At 42.3% G+C, this 23093-nt stretch overlaps 1 protein-coding gene across 2 annotated transcripts in view; it reads right to left on the reverse strand.

Annotated features, from left to right (window-relative positions):
• The window catches only part of cntfr (ciliary neurotrophic factor receptor), a 230823-nt gene that overhangs the window by 133415 nt on the left and 74315 nt on the right, over positions 1–23093 (reverse strand). The window contains exon 3 of one of the 2 annotated variants that reach the window (XM_056433004.1): positions 5109–5190. In XM_056433004.1, coding sequence (XP_056288979.1) covers positions 5109–5190 — 82 coding nt within the window. Of the gene's footprint in view, positions 1–5108; positions 5434–23093 lie in introns of those variants that run through there. The other variant, XM_056433003.1, reaches the window with a different exon arrangement.

A 23093-nucleotide genomic window follows, 5' to 3' on the forward strand; every position in this document is an offset into this window, starting at 1 on the left:
ACCAAGAGATGTTTGTTGACAGTTCAGTACCTGGACAAAGGGAATACATATGTGAGAACGCTGTTCATTGACTACAGTTCAGCATTCAATACCATCATCCCCTCCAGACTCGTCTCGAAGCTCGTGGCCCTGGGACTAAGCACCTCCCTATGCAAATGGATCTTCGACTTCCTGACGGGGAGGCCACAGGTGGTGAGAATCGGTGACCGCACCTCATCTACAATAATCACCAACACAGGCACCCCCCAGGGCTGTGTGCTCAGCCCCCTCCTGTTCTCCTTGTTCACACATGACTGTGTAGCTACGCACAGCTCCAACCTCATTGTCAAGTTTGCTGATGACACAACCATTGTGGGCCTCATCACTGGCAATGATGAGTCAGCCTACAGAGAGGAGGTTGCTAACCTGACTACATGGTGTCAGGATAATAGCCTCTCTCTCAACATCAGCAAGACAAAGGAGATGATTGTGGACTTTAGGAGACGGCAGGTGGAGGAGCACGCAACCCTGATATCAACGGTTCTGCAGTGGAAATGGTCAGCTGCTTCAGGTTCCTCGGGGTCAACATCAGTAACGACCTCACCTGGTCTGCTCACACAGACAAGGTGGTCAAAGCGGCCCGGAAGCGCCTCTTCTTCCTGAGGAGACTGAAGAAGGTTGGCATGGATTCAGTCATCCTCACCAATTTCTACAGATGCACAATAGAAAGCATCCTGACTGGGTGCATCACAGTGTGGTATGGGAGCTGCACAGCCAAGGACCGCAAGGCCCTACGTAGTGTGGTCAGGACTGCGGAGTTCATCATCGGTAGGGAGCTCCCAGCCCTGCAGGACACATACCACACACGATGCCTCAGGAAGACTGGCAGGATCCTAAAGGACTGCCATCATCCAGCCTTCAGTCTGTTCACCCCGCTGCCTTCTGGAAGGCGGTACCGTAGTATCCGGTCTCGTACACAGAGACTGGAGAACAGTTTCTTCCCGAGAGCCATCAGGCTGCTAAATGGACACTGACACACGATCGACACTTTTGCACTCGACACTTTACACTCGTCACTTTACATACACTGTCACTTTCAGCCTTGTATTTACACTTACACTTTCTATTGCACTACCTGCTTTCACTACCTGCTACTCCCATTTGTCTGTAGTTTAGTTATTATGTGTATTATATGTATATATGTTAGTATTATGTTCAGAGTTCTTGTACAGTGTGTATGTCATGTTATGTTATGTTATATTATGTTAGGCTATGGTAGTTGTTGTGTGGTGCCTTGTCCTAAGAATTTCAGTGCCCAGTCTGACCCTGTGTCATTCTGTGTATCTGACAATAAAAAAAGACTAGACTTGACTTGACTTGAGTAGTGCTCTTTGTAACTGACCAGTACATGCCTCTATCTGACTATGTGACTCCCACGCCCTTACGCTCTAGTCTCTTCCTCTGTCATCTGTTCAGTATTCTCTCATGCTTTTCCCCGGATCTGACTCTTTTCCACCCACATTAAATCTTTCCCCGTCCCCTTCTAACCACCCCATCGCCGACTTTTCATACATTCATGTTCAATTCGTATTCAAGGGAGCTTAGTTGGCATGACCTCTGAGTGTCTTTGCGGTTTGATAGCGTTTAATCTTTTTCTTTTTCTTCTGTTGTTTAAAGTGTGTTTCATTAAGGGATTGTTGTTTTTGGTGCTGAGGCTTCAATCGCAGAGATTTTGTTTATTTTTATTTAATCACATTACAAAAGTTAAATGGAAATGGCTCAGTCAATGAACACTCCTCAGTATGAGGGAAAAAAAGAGATTCTCTACTGTAGGAAAAGTCTTGAGAAATGATGCAATGCTGGTGTCAAACTGTAGTTCAAATGACATGTAGTGACATTTGTCAATTCAATATCTGGATCAAAATGCAACGTTTTTCATCTGATTGGCCATGACCGGGGCCTGTGTCATATTTCAGATGTTTTTTGCGGGTCACATTTTAGACACGGTGCAGCTGCCGCATGATAGTTTTAAAATTGCGAGAACAAAAATTGCCACAGACAATAACGTCACAACTCTACTCTATTGATAATAACACTATCATGATGTGTTTAAATACAATTTTGTAAACTGTAGCTTTTGGCCACAGACTTGCAATAATTGAATAATAATCATAATACACTTGTTTGAAGATGTTTCCACAGGAATTTGAAAAAGATATTTGAGAGGAAATTATGACCAGTTTGACACTCTATGTAGCTTATAATACGTAATAAAACTATAATGCAATTTTTTTAAAATTAACGCACATAATTTAATTCAAGTAAAATAATGTGTTTCTTAATTAATCATCTACATTATGGGGTTTTATGTACATAACCACTATGACAAGAGTGAAAGGATAACATTTCAGTCCAATTGAAATATTATTTTGGGAAGGTTCAAGGATGGTGAGACAAAAAGGATTAATCTGGAGCCTTACTGTCAATTATAGTTCTATGAAAAAAAATTTGAATAAGCAAGTCAGATAAAAAATAAAAATAATCATCAAATTGATTACTGTGGAATTCATAATCAAATCTGTTTCTATTTTTTTTAATCTTAAAATTAATATTTAAAAGAAAGCATGCGATATATGAATTCAAGTGGAAGCATGTGATATATTCAGCAAAATAAACAGCTTAACTAATAGAGACCAACCTCTCAAAATGGCTTTTCTTCACGAATGCTAACACTGTTTTTGTTGTTCTCTACTTTCCGAACGAGCTCTCATTTCCTGTCTGTCTTCCAGCCCAGTCAGTGTCTTTCTCCCACATGTCTGTCTCTCTGTGTGTGTCTCTCTCTCTCTCTTTTGTCCGCCCGTCTCCTCCGTCCTTCCAGACAACGTTGACTTCGGTACACGCAAGCCTTGTAGCTGTTCGCTTTACTCAGTCCGCGGATGATTCCTGTCGGTGTTTCTCATTGTCTTTGCTGTCATTAATTATGAAGTCTCAAATGGATTTCCTATACACTCTGTGTCCCGCACGCACACATAAGTACAAACACAGACAGTGTGTGAGGAGAGTTCATCTGACTATGTACGTGTGCGTGCACATGCATCACTGTCTGTGGAGGTTGGCAAATACCCAAAGGAATCCTGTCAATCAAACCGGCTTGCAGTTTGTCAGAGAAACAGGCAGATGTGTATATGCGTGTCTGAGTTTGCTGTGTGAGTTTAAGAGAGTGTGTTAAGGCTATGTGTGTGTGTGTGTGTGTGTGTGTGTGTGTGTGTGTGTGTGTGTGTGTGTGTGTGTGCGTGCATACCGGTAATACTTACTGCTCTTATGTGCTTATGCATGCATAGCATGATATCTTAGGACGTAAATAAGAAACAATTTTGTGTGGATGCGGCAGCTGATTTTATATAGCATGTAAGGGAAGGCAGTGCACATGCACACACACTCTTTCTGGGAGACAAAACTGGCAGCTTTCTTTCTTCTACTCGTGTCATTCATTCCTCCCTCTTTCCATATCTGTTATTCCCTGAAGTGTTTCTCTTTCACCTTTTTTTTCCTCTTTACTCTGCATGCTCACTTTACCCTGCTTCCCTTCTGCCTTCCTGCATGGCACACAATATGTATGTAATACTAGATGAGCAGCGATCAGTAGAAGACAGCTTACGTTGAATAAAAATCATCTTTAAACTATACACATAGAAGTCAGTCTGTTGTAATGAGTGAAACTTAAATGTTAACTATCTTTTCTTATCTATTTTTAAACACAATCAGTCGTATTGAAATAAAATAAGGGATATCAAATCAATTTATACCAAAATACTGCTACTTAATTCAAGTGGATCGCTTTTCTCAAATTATTTTGAGTACAGTTTCAATAAAAAAGTGTTTTTTTTAACCCTGCAGTGTTTTTTCCTTCACTCTTAACCATCAGACATCAATTTACTATTCCTACCTGCTTTCTTTCACCATCTGCCTGTTTCCATTTGCCCTCCACGCAGCTCTATTTTCTCAACTCCTTATTGTATCCATCCACTTCTCCATTTTTTCAGTTTTTCTTTCCATCTCCCTCTTTCACCTACCTTCTCTGCAGCTTTCACCTAAACCCCAAAGACAACATTTCTATTTCTAAGCCATTTATGCTCTTTTTATGTGTGTGTGGTGTGTGTTTAGGTGTGTGTGTATGTGTGTGTGTGTGTGTGTGTGTGTGTATGTGAGAGAGAGTGTGACCCTCGTGACATAGTGATGCGTGTCACCGGGGACTTATCGACTTTCTTAGACTCTTTCTTTTGGGTCAGCTGACTTAAACAGCCCAACCCCAAGGCCACTCTTCACTAAAGGTCAAGTGACAAATATACTTCCCAGTTAAACACACACACACACAAACATGGTCTAAGTTATGGGCATGCATCTTAAGTGAACTCTCAGAAGAGCACTGCACTATGTGGGTCTTTTCAGTTCCTCTTTTCTCCCTCTTAACCTCGGAGCAGAAGTAATTTGAAACGACCTGACTGGCTCCTTTGTTGAACCCTTGCGTGGTATGAGGTATAGCCAAAATATTAGCACCACGCAGTGAGGGCCTGACAAGTTGATTTGGTCAGCCATTGTGCCTCCGTTTGTGAGAGAGGAAAAGTGAATCGCACACACTCTTTTCTGCCTCACCTTTGACCTCACTGTCAGTTACCAGCTGGTGTAGCACAAACTGGATGAAATGACACTGTCAAAAATCAGAGGTCACATCCAGGAACACACATTAAGTCTTACCTTGCCTCCACAAGTTGTCAACTAAAGCACAATAACAACTACCAGGGCAAAATCAAAACAAGCTTAAAAAGCAGTATACAATAATGAACTAAAATGGATTAATCACTGGCATGAATCACGTCTTTATAGGAAACATTGAGAGAGGACATTTTGAGCACAGCAGATGTGAAAAGATTTAGGTTGAGTCGGACAGAGTTAAGAAAGATTGGACAAAGTAGAGGGAAGTTAAGTTGAGGAAGAGGAGAACACAGTGCGATAACTTAGAGCCAATCAGTGTTTATTTCTTGAGGTTAAGGACCAGTTAAGATAGGCCATCAGCACAGAAGAAGAACCATGGTATCATGAAGGAGGAGATAAAGAAAATGCATACTCACCAAGCTGACTGCGTCTTTGAGCGTACGCTACCACCACCGCGGCCAGAACTACACAGCAGAGCGATGTCACAAGGTTTGCCATCTGTAGACACACACAGAGCAGAGTCATGAGCGTGAGCGCGTGCGAGAGACCAGAGAGCCGGCGAGTGAGCGCGTCCGCCTGTCGTCCCGATTGACTGACAGAGACCCATAGACGCCTACAGCGCCATAGAGGAGATGGAGGGATAGCTGTTTCCTGTCCTCTCTCTGTGTCTCTCAGTGTCTCCCTGTCTCTTGTTTCGCAACTGAGATCACTTCTGTGACCTTTTTCTCTGTCCTTCGCTTGTTTCCCCTCCTCCTCGTCAAACTCCCTTATTTCTTTACTCTTCTCACTGGTGTTATCCTTTTCACTGTATAACCTTTCTCTCTCACTCTCTCTGTTTATGTGTCTCCCTCTCTCCCTTTCCCTCTGTTCATCAGCCTAATGGGTCCATCCTCCCTGGGATGGGCTATGGCCAGCAGCTCTTAAAGGTATATCACAGCATAAACAAACGGGCAGCCTTCATGTACAACAACAATACCTTGCGGACATCCCCGTTGCCTCATTGTTGCCTCATTGTTGCCTCACACGTAGCGCTTACAACCTGAAGCTTAACATTGGGGTGTTCGAGGTGGAGATGGAAAAGGTGAAAGGCGCTCTCATCTCTTGCTTTCCTCAAACTCTGTGTTGTTTCTCAGCGTTATAAACATCCATTCCTTTTTTCTATACAAAATAAAGTAAAACTTTTCATGGCGATCTCAAGTCGAGTCAAGGCGTTGTTAAGTGAATCTTCATGTGTGTTGAAAGGAATGTTCCAGATTTTGAGAAATGTTCATTTCCCCTCCTTGCCAAGATGAGAAGGTAAATGCCGCCACGCTTATGTCAGCGGCTACCTTAACTTAGAATGAAAACTGGAAACAGGAGGAAGTCTAACAAAATACACCACACAGCGCTCCTAAAGCTCATAACACATGATGTCATTTGTTTGCTCCGTACAACAACCAGTTGCCCTGCAACCAGTAGTAAGCATCATATTTGGCGTACATACATCAGAGTGGTATACATCTTCTTGTTTCAAATGTTTACTAAAATTTGTAAATAAGTGTTTTAAACCACCTCCATCTGTGTGTCGTATCAGGACTGTAGGACAGGTTGCCAGATACAGTTGGTGGTCACAGGTTTGGGTTTTAGTCTCCTTGTCAAGATCACAGTTTAAACAGACACAAAGCCTGCTGGTTCACGAGCTCTGAAGATGATCCTCTTGCCCTTTTTTGCTTCCTTGCTTCCACCAGGAGGTGAAAGGTCAGAGATCAGGGTCAGGGTCAACGTTAACATAACTAAACTATTGGTAAGCTCGTAAGGATTCACCGTTGTGTTGAAGGATACTCAAGCAGGGCGGAAGAACCCCCCAAAAAGGGGGGCCTGAACCCAGAGCCTTGCATTAAACTGTGGCCCCTGTCGTCTCCTCTCCTCTGTCTCTAAGAGAGCAAACTGTCTCTCCTCGCTGAACAAAAGTTGTCTTGGGGTCTGCCTGCTGCTGAGCCTTGCGGTGAGTAAGGTGTCTGTGTCTGCATGTGTTAGGACAGAGTGAGCACCCTAAATAGAGGCGAAGAAAGGAAAGTGATTTTCTTTGTTCTTTTGATGCACAATTCCAGCTGTTACAAACCACTGTCATCTCCCAATACCTATTGGTCTCTGGCTAGCTTCACCCTTTCTTATCTTTTCTCTCTCTTTCTTACTAACTTCTACTGTTCATTTTCTCTTCCAGTTCTTCTTCTTTCCTCTCTGAGTCTTCCTCACTCTCTTCGGTGCAGTATCTCACCATTTCCCTGTCGGGAACTCTATCTGCGTTTCTCTTTGTCAAAGTCGAGCCGCTGCACCGCGTTAAGGCGTTTCAGAAAGATGAGACGTGATGTCAAGTACTGCCGGGCGACGTTGAAGAAGATGAGAAGGCTTTTTACGGAACCACTAATGTCTTCGAAAGGCAATTAAACAGTCAAAGACTTTGAACATTCAAGTAGATGTTTTCATAAAAGTATTTACGTAAAATTAGAAGCTTTACATTGTCTTATACTGCTAAATTAATTGTGTCAACTTTCACATGTAAGTTATTCATTATAGGTTTGAGATCAATTCCGTTCTTTGGTTGTTTTTGTGTATGTCAAAGCGAGACAAGAAGGAAGGTTTTTCATATGAGAAAGCTTTACGATGATCCCACGAAGAAGTGTCTCGATATGAAAATGATGAAAGGTAAATGCGAGAGAGTTTAATTTGAACTTGATTCATCTCAGACTGGTGTTTTTCGTAATATACTGAAGCTATTCTTTGAAATATACTGAAATATGCGGATATGTGTCCAGCGGAGCAACAATTTATCTTAATAGCAAACCATTGTTGCATAATACCAATGACATTGCATCATTTTAGTCCACTATTACTCAGTTTTCTCTTCCCAGTTTTAATTGGTCTGTTTGTACTGGGAACTCTTTGGAGTCTGTGTTGGACTTTTAAAAGTGGCAAATAGTGACTAAAAGTTTGCATATGATTAAGAGTTAGATGTGTGTGTGTTTGTGTGTATGTGTGGGTGAGCGTGTGTTTGTGTGTGTGTGAGTGATTGGCAGCTCATATGTATTTCATCTGAGAAGATATTGAGGAGAGTGACAGGGGGTGAAATTAAAATTGCATCCCTTGTCAGAGAATCACAATCCTCACTCTGCTCTTCAAGTGGTGGTTTAAAAATCCAAAGGGTTTGTGTTTGTGTGTGTGTATATGTGTGTGTGTGTGTGTGTGTGTGTGTGTGAGAGAGAGTGTGTGTGTGTGTATGAAACTGTGGGGGTATTTAACCCGTCTATCAGCAAACAATACAGTTTTGAAATCTGACAGCTTCAGATCGCTCATATAATGACAGCTCAGAGGCGGTTAGCGCTGCCATCACACAAATTCAATACAAACCCTCCTGCCTTTATCCATCCGTCCACCCCTCCCAACCCTCCCATTTATTTCCTTTTTTCTTCTCTTCCACTTTTTCTTCCATATTTATTTATTCATTTCTTATTGGAGAGGAAAGGGCTGAATAGGCGTGATTCTTTGGGCTGCTTAATTAAAATATATAATTCATCGCTGAATCAAATGATTTTGCCTCTGCGTCTTTGTGGAGTCCGATTTGTGAACATTTGCATTTAAATTGGAAAGCCAGGAGGAAAATAAACTCGGCGGGCCGGTGTGTGTAGGTGTGTTTGTGTGTGTGTGTGTGTGTGTGTGTGAGAAAATAGAAGGCACCGTTCGCTCTCTTAAAGAAATGCACATATGTTCTCTCTTTCTTTCTTTCTTTCTTTGGTCTTCTTTCTCTCACAATGGGAAGCCTCCAAAAGAAAATTGGTCGGCCAAATGGCACTAGAGAACATCCTGTAATGGGAAACTTAGAGGTTTGTCCCATGAAATAACAGCGTTTTGTCCGCGAACAGTCATATGTTCCATCAGTAAGTTTCTCTCCCCCCCCCCCCCCCCCCACACACACATACCCCTGACAGCCAACTATCATGGATAGAATAGTTCATCACGAGCAACTCTGCAAAGAAAATAAAGTGAAGCATCTTCCCGGGCAATAAATGAGCTCTCTGATTTATAGCAAGAGTAGAGTGTACAGTCCTCAGGCAAATCTAGCACAGCTAATAAATACACAGGAGAAGCTAACAATAGAGGACTTATATTGTTGTTCATTATGTTCATCAGCAGTAAAAGGAGTTTTCTTTCACAGTCTATTATCCATCATGGAAGAGAAATGACACCTGCTCTGACAAACTGAAATGTAAACAAACGCTTTGACTTTAAAGGTCATAGGAAACAATCTTTTTAAGTCACTCTTTTGCGGTATGTACCGAATGTAGATTTATGGATGTCACGGGCAGTTAAAGTGTATATGATGCTGAGACAGTGGAACATTATCCTGCTGGGAGGTAATTGGAGGTCGCCTGTTTTTATGACACTGAAAGCAGTGTGTCTGGCACCATGGAGCATGTTAAAAGTCTGTCAAATGACACCTATTTTCAGCTTGCTTGCTTAATGCAGCACAACTCCCCATCTGCCTCGATGGCCTTTGCATTGAAACAGGAATAAGTGTCCAACACATGACAGAGTGAAACACAACAACTACACTTCTCTTAAAGCTAAAACATAAATCCCCCTTAAGGAGTAGTGCCTTTGAATCTAAGAGGTATTTTTTAGACGATTTAGAACAATGTCTTAAATGATAGATAATCACAGGAAACTTGCCTCGGACAAGGTTAAAAGATGAAAAACATACTTTCAGGGAGAATATTATAATGCCTTCATTATGAAGAGTAAAAGCTTTAAACTCCCAGGTAAGGCATTCCGTACAGGGGTTAAGCTTGAACATCAAATAAGTCTCATGTTCTGTGCACAACTCAATGAACTGAAGGACTGACTTACTTTACTATATATAAGTATGTGAAGTATATATATATATATCACATACTTTAGTTATATAACTTAAACTAATTATTATATAGTTATTAATAAAATTATATTTTGTTATTCTTTTAATAACACGAATAATATTAATAATAATATGGATATTACTATTACAGTACTACCTCTACTATAAGACTTAAGGGACATAGAGCTGAAACGGACATGAATAAACAGTTATATAGTGCATTTTGCTGTCACACATATATACACACAAAAGGTTATGTAAGTGAGATTTGTGCAGATGAGTTGATGAGTTCATATTCAAATGATGTTGAGAGAAATGTCTTGTTTCAGTAAAAAATGTACATTTAGTCAACTGTGAACAAAATGTCATGGCACCATCAAGAACACACACGCAAACACAGCATCACACATAATCACACATAACCGAAACCTTCAATATCCCCATAGCGCATTTTTCTTTGCTTGGCAACAATAACTTTCTCATCAATCATGCACGGCCGCTGCAGATTACCCACATACTGTTAAGGTGGTGGTGGTGGAGGGGGTCAAGTCTGATAATGTGGCTGCTGGCATTTTGGGTACAGCACACACACATGCATAACCACTGACACACACACACACACACACACACACACACACACGCTGATGTGCACAGTAGGCATTTGTTGATCGTCAGACAGCTGTGACCTTTTTCCCAGTCGCTGCGGCTATAATTGCTCGATTAAGACAATGTCAATTGTGACTCGAGACGTCGTGCCCATAAATACACACACACACACACACACACATGCGCGCACACACACCCCGACACACACACACACACACACACGTGCACACACACTTCATACATGATGACGGCACTTGGCTGTGAGTGATAAATTCAGCAATTGATCACATGTGACTGCTTTTAGTTGGCTGGAGATTTAGAAGATGTGAACATGCCGGCTAATATGCATCATGTCAGCAGTGGCTACCACTGTTGCTGCCGGTGGACGTCCCACATCGCAGAGCTGCAGTATGGAAACCCGTGATATCACGTACACAAATATCACATTTCATGGGGCAGCGGTTTGTGTTCATCGCGGGCGGATACTGCGTCTGATAATCTACCGGTGGTATCTGTGCACAGACTTGAATTAGTATTACATCCTAATATAATTAATCATGGCAGTCATGGCAGTCATGGTCATTAACTTGGCTCGGCGCCGAGGCCGTGTGCGAATAAACAGCTTCAACGGATAGCTCATTGGGTTTCATCACACTTATGTCAGGTAGCAGATTTCAGGTGTACAGTGTGTGCATTCGAGCAGGAATGTGTGTGTGTGTGTGTGTGTTTTGTCTCCACCCAGCCATCTGGATCTCCTTGTGCATGTAGAAGCAGATATAGGTGGTTAGAAAGCTCTGGAAAAACACGTTGTTACCTCCAGCCCTCTCACCTCTGAACTCTATAAGTGTATCAAAGCTAAGCAAACAGAGCATTTGGTGTGTCTACGTCTGTGTGCGGGTGTGCACGTCTGAATGTGTGTGTGTGTCAGCATTCTTAAGGCCTATGAGGTTTTGAATGATGGGTGAAGACTCCCCTTTGTAAAGAGGGAACCTCCAGGAGCTGCGCAGCATGTGTGTGTGTGTGTGTGCGTCTGTGTGTGTGTGATAATAAAACGTGTGATGTATGGGCTGTGATGTTCTGAACAGAAGTGTTTTTACAGGGAGTTAATCAGAACCAGAGCTGAGGCTTAGTCCACTATGGATGAAACACACACACACGCACACACACAGACATACACACACACACACACACACACATGCACACACACACACAGTCAATACTTGTTGCAGTCTCTGTTGGTTTAACACTAAACTTGTAAAAGTTTACTTTGATCCAATAATACATATCTGAAATGGAATAGAAATGGAATAACAATTAAATGTGTTTATGGTTACAACCTATGACAATTCTATTTGCAACATGACGACGAAGTTGTTGCACCTATTGGGAATAAGCTATTACACAACTTAACTTGAAGCCATTGGACGAATGGCTTGTTGGGTGAAAGATCTTGCAGAACGACCTAAACATAAGTTGTGCAGTGTGAACAGAACAAAGATTGGATGACTTTGAAGGTTGTGTAGCCTGAGCCGACTCACTCTGGAGTCACAAGAGGCGTTATATCAGCTTTGAATCCACAAATGCGTATTAATGTCCCGACTTGCAAACACACCCGATGTGTTAAATCAATGGAGTTCCCCTTTTCAGTGTTTGTCATGGCTGACAAGTTAGGATCTCAGGTAATAAAGAAGCGCAAATTAAATGTCCACACTACAGAGAACAATGACTCCATTATGTCATGAATTCACTCTCACTATAAAGCTAGCTTACGTCTCCATTATTCACATCTCTGCTCTCAGGCGCAACGCTCCGTTGCCATGGAATCAATTTACTCCTCAACGCAGAAATTGACTCAATGATACGACACTGATATCTCACATCTTCGAAGCTTTCTTGAGGCCAGAGTGATGAACGGTGCTTGTCTTCAAAATCAGTTGATGTTCTATGAGGAATAATTAGTCCTGCTTCTTATTGACATGACTTAAAATAGTGACACATTCTTCCCTCAGTAAAGAAATAATTCCAGTAGGTTCCTGAGCTCCACCCAGGCAGGTTCAACCTAGATTCTGGAAAAATGTTTGAATAAGTTGGTCTATTTGTTGAAAACCAGCTTGTTTCAGATAGGGCAGGGGTTATTATTATAATCTTAAATAGACATTTATGATTATTACATTAACTTAAAGAGTGAAATGAGTATCAGTCCCATTGTTTGTCTTCATTATATCAGACAGAGGCATCTTTCCATAATGGTATCTTGCCGATTGTTTTTTTTTCCTCCCGTCCAAAACTTGAGGTAACTGATGTCTGAGACGAAAGCTTGCAACTGTGATCGAGGCCTGGAGTTGCAGAGAGAATGCGAGAGTTGCACAGAAAGAGTCGAGTATTGAGAGTGAAGACGGCTCCGAGAAGAGAGAGAGAGAGAAATAAAAGCGCAGCTGGAAAGTGGGGAAACAGACAGAAAGGAAGAGACGGAGTGAGAGACGCGCACAAAGCGCAAGGAACCAAGAAAGACGAATAGCAATTTCCCCTTCCGTTTTTTTGCGTCTGTGTGTGTGTGTAGGTGTGTGTGTGTGTGTGTGTGTGTTTATGAAGTGTTTCCCAAATGAGTGTGTCGGAAACTAAAAACAGTATATTTACTCAACCTGTTTGCCAAGCCTCTTTTGTAAATATAGAGGATACAGTAGCGGCATAGACCAGGCTTACACACACACACACACACACACACACACACGCATTCAAACACACACTTACACATTCATGCACAAAATAAACCCACGGACAAACACACACAGGGGACTATTTGTAGAGCTGATTCCTATGGCCTTCATGTAGGTCCATCTATCACCTTTCAAGCGTGTACTGTACACACACAGAGACACACACACAGACTCACACACACACACACACACACACACACACACATACACCCACACACACACACACACACATCTGCCAGTCACACACAGAAACACATACATGCACATTATGGGATATGCCATAAAGGTTGTGGATACCATGCACCCAATTATGTCCTAAACCTTGAACACACTGATATTTAAGCCTAAATGCTCCTCATGCATCCTCAGACTGCAGGTAAACATGCACTGAGTCCACTCGCACAGTGAGGTGGGTGGTCCAAAACCTCAGCAACCAGATAAACACACTAAATATATTGGAGCATTCACTAAAGTACACTTAAGTGCCTGTTGCTTCTTTTTGAGAAAATACATAACTGGAATAGTCCTCTGTGTAAGTGTGTGTGTGTGTGTGTGTGTGTGTGTTTGTTCAAGGACATTTACATCCTTGTCCCGCTATGTTGATACAAAAAAACATAAATGGGAGCAATTCATATTGTTTGTATTGTGCAATTCTTATTTCCCATGGTAAAAATAATTGATATATACATTTAAATCAACGAGAACTGACCAAGAAGTGACAAAGTGCAAGCAGCAAAAATCACAACATCAAATTAAATTTACATCAAATCCTTCATGTGTGTGTCTTCCCTGGGCTGACAGGCTAAAGAGGGTTATTTGATGTTATAATGATATTAATAGAAGGCAATATATATTATTTGGAACACAATTAGGTCATACACTTATCCAGGAGTCCTCATTAAACACAGAATTGAAATTAGGAAACAGCTTTATGTTTGTAAACCATTTTGGTGGGAATATTTACAGGCAGAAATGTACTTTATTAGTGAATTTAGTTAGAGAAGGACCTCTCCTATTTTGGGCTGATTCAAGTCATTATGAATGTACAATAACTATTATTTTCTCTTATTTAAAGTTACTAGGAGGAACTTTTTAACTTGTTATGAAATTAAATATTAAATAGAAGTAAAAAAAAACATATATATATATATATATATAATAAAAAAAGGCCAGTCCCTGCTGCAGTAAAATGATATTTTTATCAAAAAGAAGTCTGTCGCTTTTGTCCACAGGGACCGTCAAACTTGACACATATTCAAAGTTCATTGTGGTCATTTTTAAAGCAAAATGATGTGTATGTATATTATGTAATGTTTTTTTGAAGTGCCTTGCTTATTAAGAAAGGAGAGGAGGAAAATAAAAGCATCAATAAAGTCATAACCTGCTGAGCACTCAACGTCATCTGGCATCATACTTGTGTGCTCACTGTAGCCCTGGGAAGAGTCATCTACTGCTAAACAGCACATATTCTGAAGGACTACACTTTGTCATCGCTGACATAACACTGATGTCATTGTCTAAGCTCACAGTGTGTGTGTGTGTGTGTGTGTAATAGAGAGCAAGCGAGTCCCCCAGTATCCCACTCGACTCTCTCTGTTCACCACAACCCCTGCAGGCCCACATTCTGTCCTCCATTCTCCTAATTTCTGTCTTTCCCAGCGATGCGATAATTCCACAATTTACCTCCAGCCGTCTCTTTCTGCCTCGATCCAAGACCTCTCTTTTCCACCTGCTCTCCTCATCTGTCAACCTCTCCACCTTTTCTATTGACCTTTCTCATATGGTGTCACCTCTGTCACTAACTATCTTTCTATTCAGTCCAATCCCTCCTTCATCTCTCTCCCTTTCTTTTACACGCTCTCTCTCCCTCCCCCTCTCTTGTGTCCTCCAGTAAACGCTGATGACAGCAGTTCCTTTTTTCACACAGTATGAGAGCCCTGAACTTCCTGGAGGAAGTGCCATGACGATGATACTCCAATGAGTAAGCAGGGCCGGTGACAACCTCTGAATATAAATCCTATCCAGCGTATAAAGCAATGTATATATTTGTCTTCAGACAGACTGACTTAGGTTGAGTACAAAAAAGAAATTCCAGACAGAAAACAAAGCTTGTATAAAATGATATTTGTCAATTTAAGCTCATTGGTGTGGACAGGCCCCCCCTCCCACAGTGGGCTACGTCTAAGATGCCCGTGAGCAAGGAATCAAAACGCAATCTGCTCAAGCGGAGCTGCCCCTGTGGTCAACAGCTTAATTCACAAGGGAGCTTCCAGTTGTTAAGATTCATTTCAGCAGGAATGTTAATCAGAGGCTTGCTGAAAGAAATATGCAGGCTCAGTCAATATAACCTGAATAAATAAAGCTTTAAAATACATATTTTAATTCCATTCCGCCTGAGGTGGTTTCTGAGTAATCATCTAAATTCTTATTATATTGTTAAAATTGGCTTTACCCGCACAGCCCGTAATTATAGACAGTAACAAATGTATTTATTTGTTGTGAGTGCTCGGTAAGTGGCTATGTAATTTCCGAATAAGAGGCCGTTTCCATTGATCATGCAGTGAGTGGAGATTAGATGTCAATGAAAAAGCTAATTATGGAAACAAACTCAAAGCGGGATAGTCAATCGCAAAAAAAATCATCAAAGGTCCCGACCACGAGGATGTGACTTTAGCTGCACACGAATGAATGAGTGTGTGTGTGTCCATGCGTACCTGTATGTGTGTGCTGCTTCAAGCAAACACTCTCATCAAGGTTTTGACAAAGCTGTAAGCATTTTATTCCCATGTGCCCCCCTCCCCCCCACCCACCCACACACACACACACACACACACATGCTCCTGCTCTTTCATTGTTTATTAGCAATTCAATTCATTATAAATGTTTTGGCAAATACAAGCATGTGTTGTGTCCATCCCGGCTGCATTAAATATCCCGCTGTAGGGAAATATCGTATCAGCAGTGTTTGAAAAAGGTAGCGGTCGCGCTTGTCAGAACTAATCACCCCACTCCATGAACAATGTGCTTCTGGCAGACGAGCTAAATGAGTTCTACTGCCGCTTTGAAAGACAATGGAGCAGTCCTGAGACCATCCCCCCACAGCCCCACCAACCAAGCCACAGACCATCCCAGCACCTCCCCAGCCCATTCAGGGCTCACCTCTGGAGAGCACCTCCATCAACTCAGCCCCTCCCTCGTCATCAGTCAGAGAGCAGTCAACAGGCTGTTTAAAAAGCAGAAACCCCGCCAAGCAGCCTCCTCCCCCTCCCTCCCTCCCTCCACCCAAGCACTGTGCGGACCAGCTGTCTCCGTCTTCACCAACACCTCACAACACCTCCCTGCCCAGCCCCCTCCCCGGCTCCCCCATCCCATCCCCCACCATCCCCCCAAAAAACCCAGGCCCGTGACTCAATGGACCCAGACCTGCCTCCTCAGTCTCTGAACTCATGAAGTCCCTGAGACTCTCACACCTCTCATCCATCACCCCGACCCACCCCCCTCCCCCTGCCCACAGAAGCCAACAGGTCTGCAGAGAGTCAAGTCACATGGCCCATTCACTCCCACTACATCCTGGAGCATCTGGAAACCTTCTCACCCCAGGATTTGTGGACTTCAGCTCTGCCTTCAATTCCATCTTCCACCTGCCCCTGGACAAGGAAGCTCTCCCACCTCCTGCCTCTCCCACTGGCCAGCAGGATCACAGCTCCTGACACGACCAGGGCAGCACACAGGGCTGGGGCGCTGGGCTGCTCTCCACGTTGTACAGGTTCCCCCCCCCATTGCTGTCTCTCCCCCCTCTCTGTGTCTGCCTCTCCTGTTCACCCCTGCACCCACAGTCACCAGTCCCCAGCTCAGTCCGGATCATGGATGACACCACCTCATTGGGACTCTCAAGGGACCCGAGACCCTCTGGACGCTGAGACTCAACTGACCTGACACCTGGTGAGAAGGGACTTGGAGCTCAGATGTGAGGGACAGTGGAGATGGTTGTGATTTCAGGAGCCATGCCGCCAGTCCTTCCTCTCCCCCTGTGTGTGACTCCGACGCTGACAGGTCCTACCTGGCTGCTCTCCCGCCTCCCATCCCTCACAGTCCAAGGAGGACCAGCTCCCTCCATCCGCCCATCTGCCAGAGGGATCCCTTCCTGGAGAGGCTGAGAAGGAAATTCAACCAGGGAAGATGATGGTACAGTTCTACTGACCATCGTTCGGTCCATCATCTGCCTGCCTCATCCACGCCCCCACAGCATCCAGCACATCCAATGCAGACACCACTGGCTCCGCATCATCCCCTGCCGGCTGCAGGGGTCCGGGCTGCAATCTGCGCCCTCCAGGTCCCTGTTCCGCCTGGGTCTGTCCAGGTCCTGTCACCTCCAGGTCACCCTCCCCTCACCTGGGACACCCTGCGACGTCCCTCCCCTGGAGTCCCCTGCCATCATGACCTCCACCGACCCTCCCGCCACCATAGCGCCCGCGTCACCCAGCTCACGACCATCCGACGACACCCTGACTGTTCCTCCTCACCCCACTCTTCTCCTCTCTTCCCTTCTCCTTCCTTCCTCTTCCCCCTCCCCCTCTCCTCCTGTCCTCTCCCCTCCTCCTCCTCTCCTCTCTCCTTGTTTGTCCCTTCCCAATGTTGTCCCTTCCACCAAAAAAATTCCCCTTGTTGTTTGTGAAAAAATTTTGTTTTTGGTTCTGATAAATAAATGCCAAACTATAACAACAGAATAAGAGGTATGGGGAGGCAGAGAAGAAAAAAAGAAGGAGAAAAGAGGTGGTAGCCTACCATAAACGGGAACACAAATGAAAAGATGAAGTTGGACAAAAAGAAGATGAGGAAAAGCGCTGAAAAAGCCCGATGAAGAAAGAGGAGGGGGAATTGTTAAGACAACAGGATCAAGGGGGGACAGGGGTGGGGCAGTATGTGAATGACTGAATGTAAGAAAAAAACAGCACAACAGAAAGTAAAGTGGAAAAAAACGGGATATCGTGGACTAATCTAAGATGCAACATCACTTAGATATTCAACATTCAATATCATTTTTCTCACATGGGATTTGGAAACTCTGAATCTCCCGCTTTGCTCGGCTTAATATCTAACCAGCCGAGCAGAAAGAAGTCGCTAAATCGCTCCGACTGAAAGAATGAAGCAGAGAGCTGGAACGACGGTGGGTATTATTCGCTTGGAAATGTCAAAACAAGAAATGAAAATATTGTATTGTTGGGGGTTTGTTCTGTCTTCATATCTCATTCCAAACCAACTGATAATTGTGACCCACTAGTGGGAAACATTTAATGACTTAAAAAAAAACATGGGTCACAAGGAATCAGTTCACACAAGGGCATGTGATCCTCAAGAGCAAACTTTGACTCCTGGTGCCGTTCTTAACCCCCGATAATGAGCTGAAGCCTTCAGTCCCAGGGCACAAAAATCATTTTGGTGTTACTTCATGATTGCTTCTCGAACAGTCTTTGTTTGGTTTTAAATAAAATAAAGAATTTAATCATTTCAAAACCGTAATCTAACTAATTAGTGAAATGTGTGAGGTTTGAGATGTTACTGTCAGCAACTGTGTGCTTACAGCAGCATTACAACCCAATATTTACAATCACTTAAGTAAAACAATTTTTTAAATACAGTTAATGTTATTGTAGCTGTGCAGTTCCTGCAAATATAGAATATATATAGTTCTGTGAATAAACAGTGGATGCAGCACCATCATCCCATTACGTCTGTATCAATTTCAGTCACCAAGAACAAATATTTGCGAGAAATGTTTGTGAAAACCATGAATAAGTTGAGTAAGTCATCTTGCATGTCAGGCGGCCGTTATTGAAAGTTACATTGGGTAATAAAGAGTAGCTTTTAAAAAGCTATGTGCTGGTGGATGGGTCAAACAAACACAGGACTTTCACCCAGGAGCAACGCTGTTTGTGTCATGTGAGAAACCTCATCATCAAGCAGGAGAGCCCGATTAGGGAGGCTGGTTATTTATTCACGGCAGTAACATTAGTTGTTACGGTTGTTACATGACTTAGTTGTGTTACATTATTAATTTAACATGAACCATGATGTCTTTTCAATTTTTTAAAACATTGACATTCAACTTATTCAATTCAATTCAGTTTATTTGTATAGCCCATTTTCATAAATAACAAATTTGTCTCGGAGTGCTTTACAATCTGTACACATAGACATCCCTGTCCCAAAACCTCACATCGGATCAGGAAAAACTCCCAAATAACCCCTCTAGGGGGAACAAATGGAAGAAACCTTCAGGAGAGCAACAGAGGAGGATCCCTCTTCAGGATGGACAGGTGCAATAGATGTCATGTGTACAGAAGGACAGATTAGAAGTAAAACACATTACATTTATATGACAGAGTGTATGAATAGTTGGTCGTAGGCATATTCCACGATCGAGACCTCCACGATCCATCAGGCAGATGGAGGTAGAGAGGAGTGGGCGGAGTCTCAACAGTGGGCGGATTCTCAACAGGGCCATGGCATAGTTGGTAGAAGGCATATTCCACGATCCAGACCTCGATGATCCATCAGGCAGATAGGATCTATGACGTCACAACTTATCCTGTTGTTTAATGAAACGTAGGACATTTCTTCTGGCCACTACGTTGTTGGATCAGCTGTCTGTTACTGAATATTCCCTGCGGTTGTCTGAAAGCCGTTAGCTTTAACTATTGGTTCAATGCTTTTTTTCCCCTTCTTGAAATTAGCCATTTGGTGTCATTTTTCCTGTAAATGATGAGAAATTATCCGAGCTCGGTGATCCATCACAGTAAACAATACAACATGTTAGCCCTAGTCTAATTTCTATGTTTGGTGCTTTTCCCTTGTGACCAGGTTGAGTGATTTCACTGTTGCTGTACACATTCAGAGACATCTCAGGGGGTCTACAATAGGATTCTGGCTCCCTGGGCGGCTGAGCGAAGCCAGAGGGTCTGCATGTCAAAGCAGACGTAATACAGTTTTCACTTAAATTTGAAATTAATTGCAGTAATTTCATTCCCCTCGCCTTCTTTTCAATCAGCTTATACTTAGGAATGTTTCAGCCAGCAAATAATCCATCCAAAACCCACTGCTGCACAAATGTAATCATTATTTACCTCCCTGTATTAAGGTCTGCGTTGGTTACAACAGCAGTTAATTACAAGCTGGGAATGGGCTAAACTCTACAATGCTTGTAATTAATACAGAAAAAAAGATTAAATGTACAAATCTATGATGAGAAATTCCACTCACAGCAAAATTACTGAGAGGCTGCAATGCATTGATAGGCATGAGCAAATATGCTAAAGCTCTAAATGGCACAAGTACTGTGGTTAACATCCGGCTCACACCAGTAAACCAAACAAGACAACAAACCTGTAAATGGCAGGAAACACACACCAATGAGATTCCGGTTCATTAAAGTTGAGTTACAGTGCGATGTTTTGGGGGAAAGAACGTAAACATAAAAGGATGAATAATGAGGCAACAAACGTAATCTCACTGTGCTGCCATCCACGATGACAAACATCCACTGGTGTACACCAAAGTGGCCATAATGGTTTTTATTGTCTGGTGGTGGCTCAGAAAAGAGGCGATGCAGAGATGGATGTTAATCAAACGCCTTTCAGCACTCATACGGATACATATACCAAACAAGCAGGGGGATAATGCGTGGCTTTTTTTTTAGGAGACCCATTTTAGATTCTATTTCGCAGCTGTGTGAGATGACTGACAATCGCTGTCAGATTCCACTCCATTACTCTTGCGCGCACTCAGACACACACATATCGATTACTAAACTCTGCTGCCTGTGGACTGGAGCCAATGTGAAGTGGGTGAGTAAGGGAGGTGATGTGTGCAAATTCAAATAGGGGAGAACAAAATAATAAGTGGAACAGAGGCTATCAGAGGACAGATTTTCCCGTAAGCATTTGTTTGACACATAAACGTGCACAGGAACCCACATGCCACCGAGATTAAAGTAAAAGACATTCCACATGCTTGAAGCATTCTCACTTTATTTGAATTTATTCCATTAAACTTTCATAGATTCTCCTCTATGATGATTATTGGGGTCTAAGGACTGACTTTTTTTAGCTTGTGTTGGTGATGATCTACAGTAAGACTCAAAGTCCATCTGCTGTTAAATTTATTGTAAGCCGTGGATGGATAAAACTCTTTGTTTGTTGTAAAACATTGAGAAACAGGAGACAAAATAGACAGGAAGATGAGAGCACAAAATTGTAGGGGGGGGGGGGGGCAATGGAGAGACAGGGTAACAACGGTGGCTCAATTCAAAACACTTGTCTAATCATTCACAATCCAAATCACACGCAACACAGGCTTTAAAATGTTTTATCTTTATTGTGATTCAGCTCTCTGGGAATACCTTGTGTTTCTGTCATCTATCTGTCTTGCTTATTTTTATTTTTTGTGTGACCATGAATATATGTTGTCCGTCTATATGTTTTCATGTTTTGCAGCCTCTGCAATGGAGAACTTTGGTTGCAAAAGGTGTGAAATGAGACTGTATTGATCTGTCTGGGTGCGTCTTTGTATGTGCCGCTTGTGTGTGTGTGCGTATCTGTGTGTGTGTGTGCGTGAGTGTGTGAGAGAGAGAGCGAGATACAAAGTTGCTTCTCTTCAGGTAAGTCTTCTTTTCATCTAATCAGAGTGTATGCGCACAAAATGGGTAAGATCCTGTCATCATTACAACATCTGACACACACACACACACACACACACACAAACACGCAACAAAAAAAAAGCACACGCACGCATAGTGTGCCATCTCTAAAAGCGAATAATATTGGGTTTAAGTCATACAAATTCTGGAGGCTCGGATTTTTCATACCTATGTGGAGCTGTTGATTCATCCTAATTGTATCTTAATTGGAAGATCCTTCGCTCAACCTCAATAAATGGATTCATATAATGGCACTGCCTTAGAAATAAAGCAGATGATGACAAATGTGGTGAGAAATGGCATCAAAGAGGCTGTAAAGTAGAAATGTCTCCTCCTTGTCTCTCCTGAGGCGATGATGTTTGATGATGCAGTTTACCAGACCACACCTTTCTTACCGTGTTACAGCCAACACACCCAAAAACAGGCTACAAATGTGGCAATGAGTTATGAATGAGGTAAATACTAGCCACCTTCTGAAACAGCTGTTTAATTGCTCACACTGATTACCCCTCCCCCGCCCTCCCAAACTCATTATTGCTGCATTACTTTTGCATTCCTTTCATTTCTGCCTGCTCTTGTGTGTCAACCCTGTCACCTCACGGTGAACTACCGGCTCCCGACCTCCTTGTTGCCATCATTACTGAACTGTGACAAATCCCTGTACAGTCTACTGGCTTGTATGTGGCAGTTGTACCTCCATATATGGTCACTGTAACACCCATCTCCCTGAAAGGTATCGTTAAAGCCTCAGGATTGAACACATTTTTTATTCACGGCATCAGTTGTAGTTTTAATTTATTATTATCTACAACATGATTCCACTGTTCAATGTAATTGTATTCCTCTTGAAAATCATTGTGACCAGTTTGTGTTGCCATTTGACTCATTTCAGCAGTTCGGTCTGGTCTCTTAAAAAAAGACGTTCTTATTTTACAAAACTGTATTTGAGTTTGGCTAAGAAGTTAATTCCCAGATTTCCGTATTCTTATACAGGACTGTCTCAGACAATTAGAATATTGTGATGAAGTTCTTTATTTTCTGTAATGCAATTAAAAAAACAAAAATGTCATGCATTCTGGATTCATTACAAATCAACTGAAATATTGCAAGCCTTTTATTCTGATTTATTGCTGATTATGGCTTACAGCTTAAGAAAACTCAAATATCCTATCTCTAAATATTAGAATATCATGAAAAAGTATACTAGTAGGGTATTAAACAAATCACTTGAATTGTCTAATTAACTCGAAACACCTGCAAGGGTTTCCTGAGCCTTGACAAACACTCAGCTGTTATAAATCTTTTTTTTTACTTGGTCTGAGGAAATATTAAAATTTTATGAGATAGGATTTTAGAGTTTTCTTAAGCTGTAAGCCATAATCAGCAATATTTAAAAAAATAAAAGGCTTGCAATATTTCAGTTGATTTGTAATGAATCCAGAATGCATGACATTTTTGTTTTTTTAATTGCATTACAGAAAATAAAGAACTT

The sequence above is a fragment of the Pseudoliparis swirei genome, chromosome 15 (assembly GCF_029220125.1).
Source record: "Pseudoliparis swirei isolate HS2019 ecotype Mariana Trench chromosome 15, NWPU_hadal_v1, whole genome shotgun sequence".
In the NCBI taxonomy this organism is placed as follows: Eukaryota; Metazoa; Chordata; class Actinopteri; order Perciformes; family Liparidae; genus Pseudoliparis; species Pseudoliparis swirei.